At 32.6% G+C, this 605-nt stretch overlaps 1 protein-coding gene across 1 annotated transcript in view; it reads right to left on the reverse strand.

The window, feature by feature from the left end:
• The window catches only part of LOC101512355 (glycosyltransferase BC10), a 6,487-nt gene that overhangs the window by 1,168 nt on the left and 4,714 nt on the right, over positions 1 to 605 (reverse strand). The window contains exon 9 of the mRNA XM_004489171.4: positions 1 to 81. This exon is cut by the window's left edge and continues 105 nt beyond it. Coding sequence (XP_004489228.1) covers positions 1 to 81 — 81 coding nt within the window. The remainder of the gene's footprint in view (positions 82 to 605) is intronic.

Consider the following 605-nt stretch of genomic DNA (forward strand, 5'->3'; position numbering starts at 1 on the left):
CTCACGATCTCTGGAGTTGGAAATATCCCAAGCAGTATGTGTCAGTGATCTTCGTGTGAGTTCTCCTTCAAGGTCTTTTTGCTAGATTTTTCAAGAAAAATACAAAAAAATAATTATTTAATTAAAACTAACAGTGTTATCGCATTAAAATATTTTTTAAAGTTTGAAATAGATAAGACAAACTTGCTTCAATTTCTTTAACCATCAAAAGATGCTTTGTTCAATTTCTAGATGTTGAGTTTTCAACTTAATAAATTATAGCATATCAAAATTTTCAGCCAAAACCATCAATGGCAAAAGATTAAGAGATACAATAAAATACTATAATTGTTAATGGTGAATCGCAGCTATATATAAATATATATGTGATTTCTCTCTCTTTTTGAATCTTAACCCTCCTGTTCCAATGGGAAATAGGTCATTGTAATCCACAATTATTCGGGAGGTAGTAAAGTCAGACCAACGATTGTTCCAGTCAGGATTTGAATCCGGGTTCTACTAATCAATTCATCCTTAACTGAAACTCATTAACCACTTAAGGTCAAACATTGGGTTTGCGATCTCTCTCTGAGACACATAAAGCCGGCTTCTGACACACAAAGACA

The sequence above is a fragment of the Cicer arietinum genome, chromosome 2 (assembly GCF_000331145.2).
Source record: "Cicer arietinum cultivar CDC Frontier isolate Library 1 chromosome 2, Cicar.CDCFrontier_v2.0, whole genome shotgun sequence".
Classification (NCBI taxonomy): Eukaryota; Viridiplantae; Streptophyta; class Magnoliopsida; order Fabales; family Fabaceae; genus Cicer; species Cicer arietinum.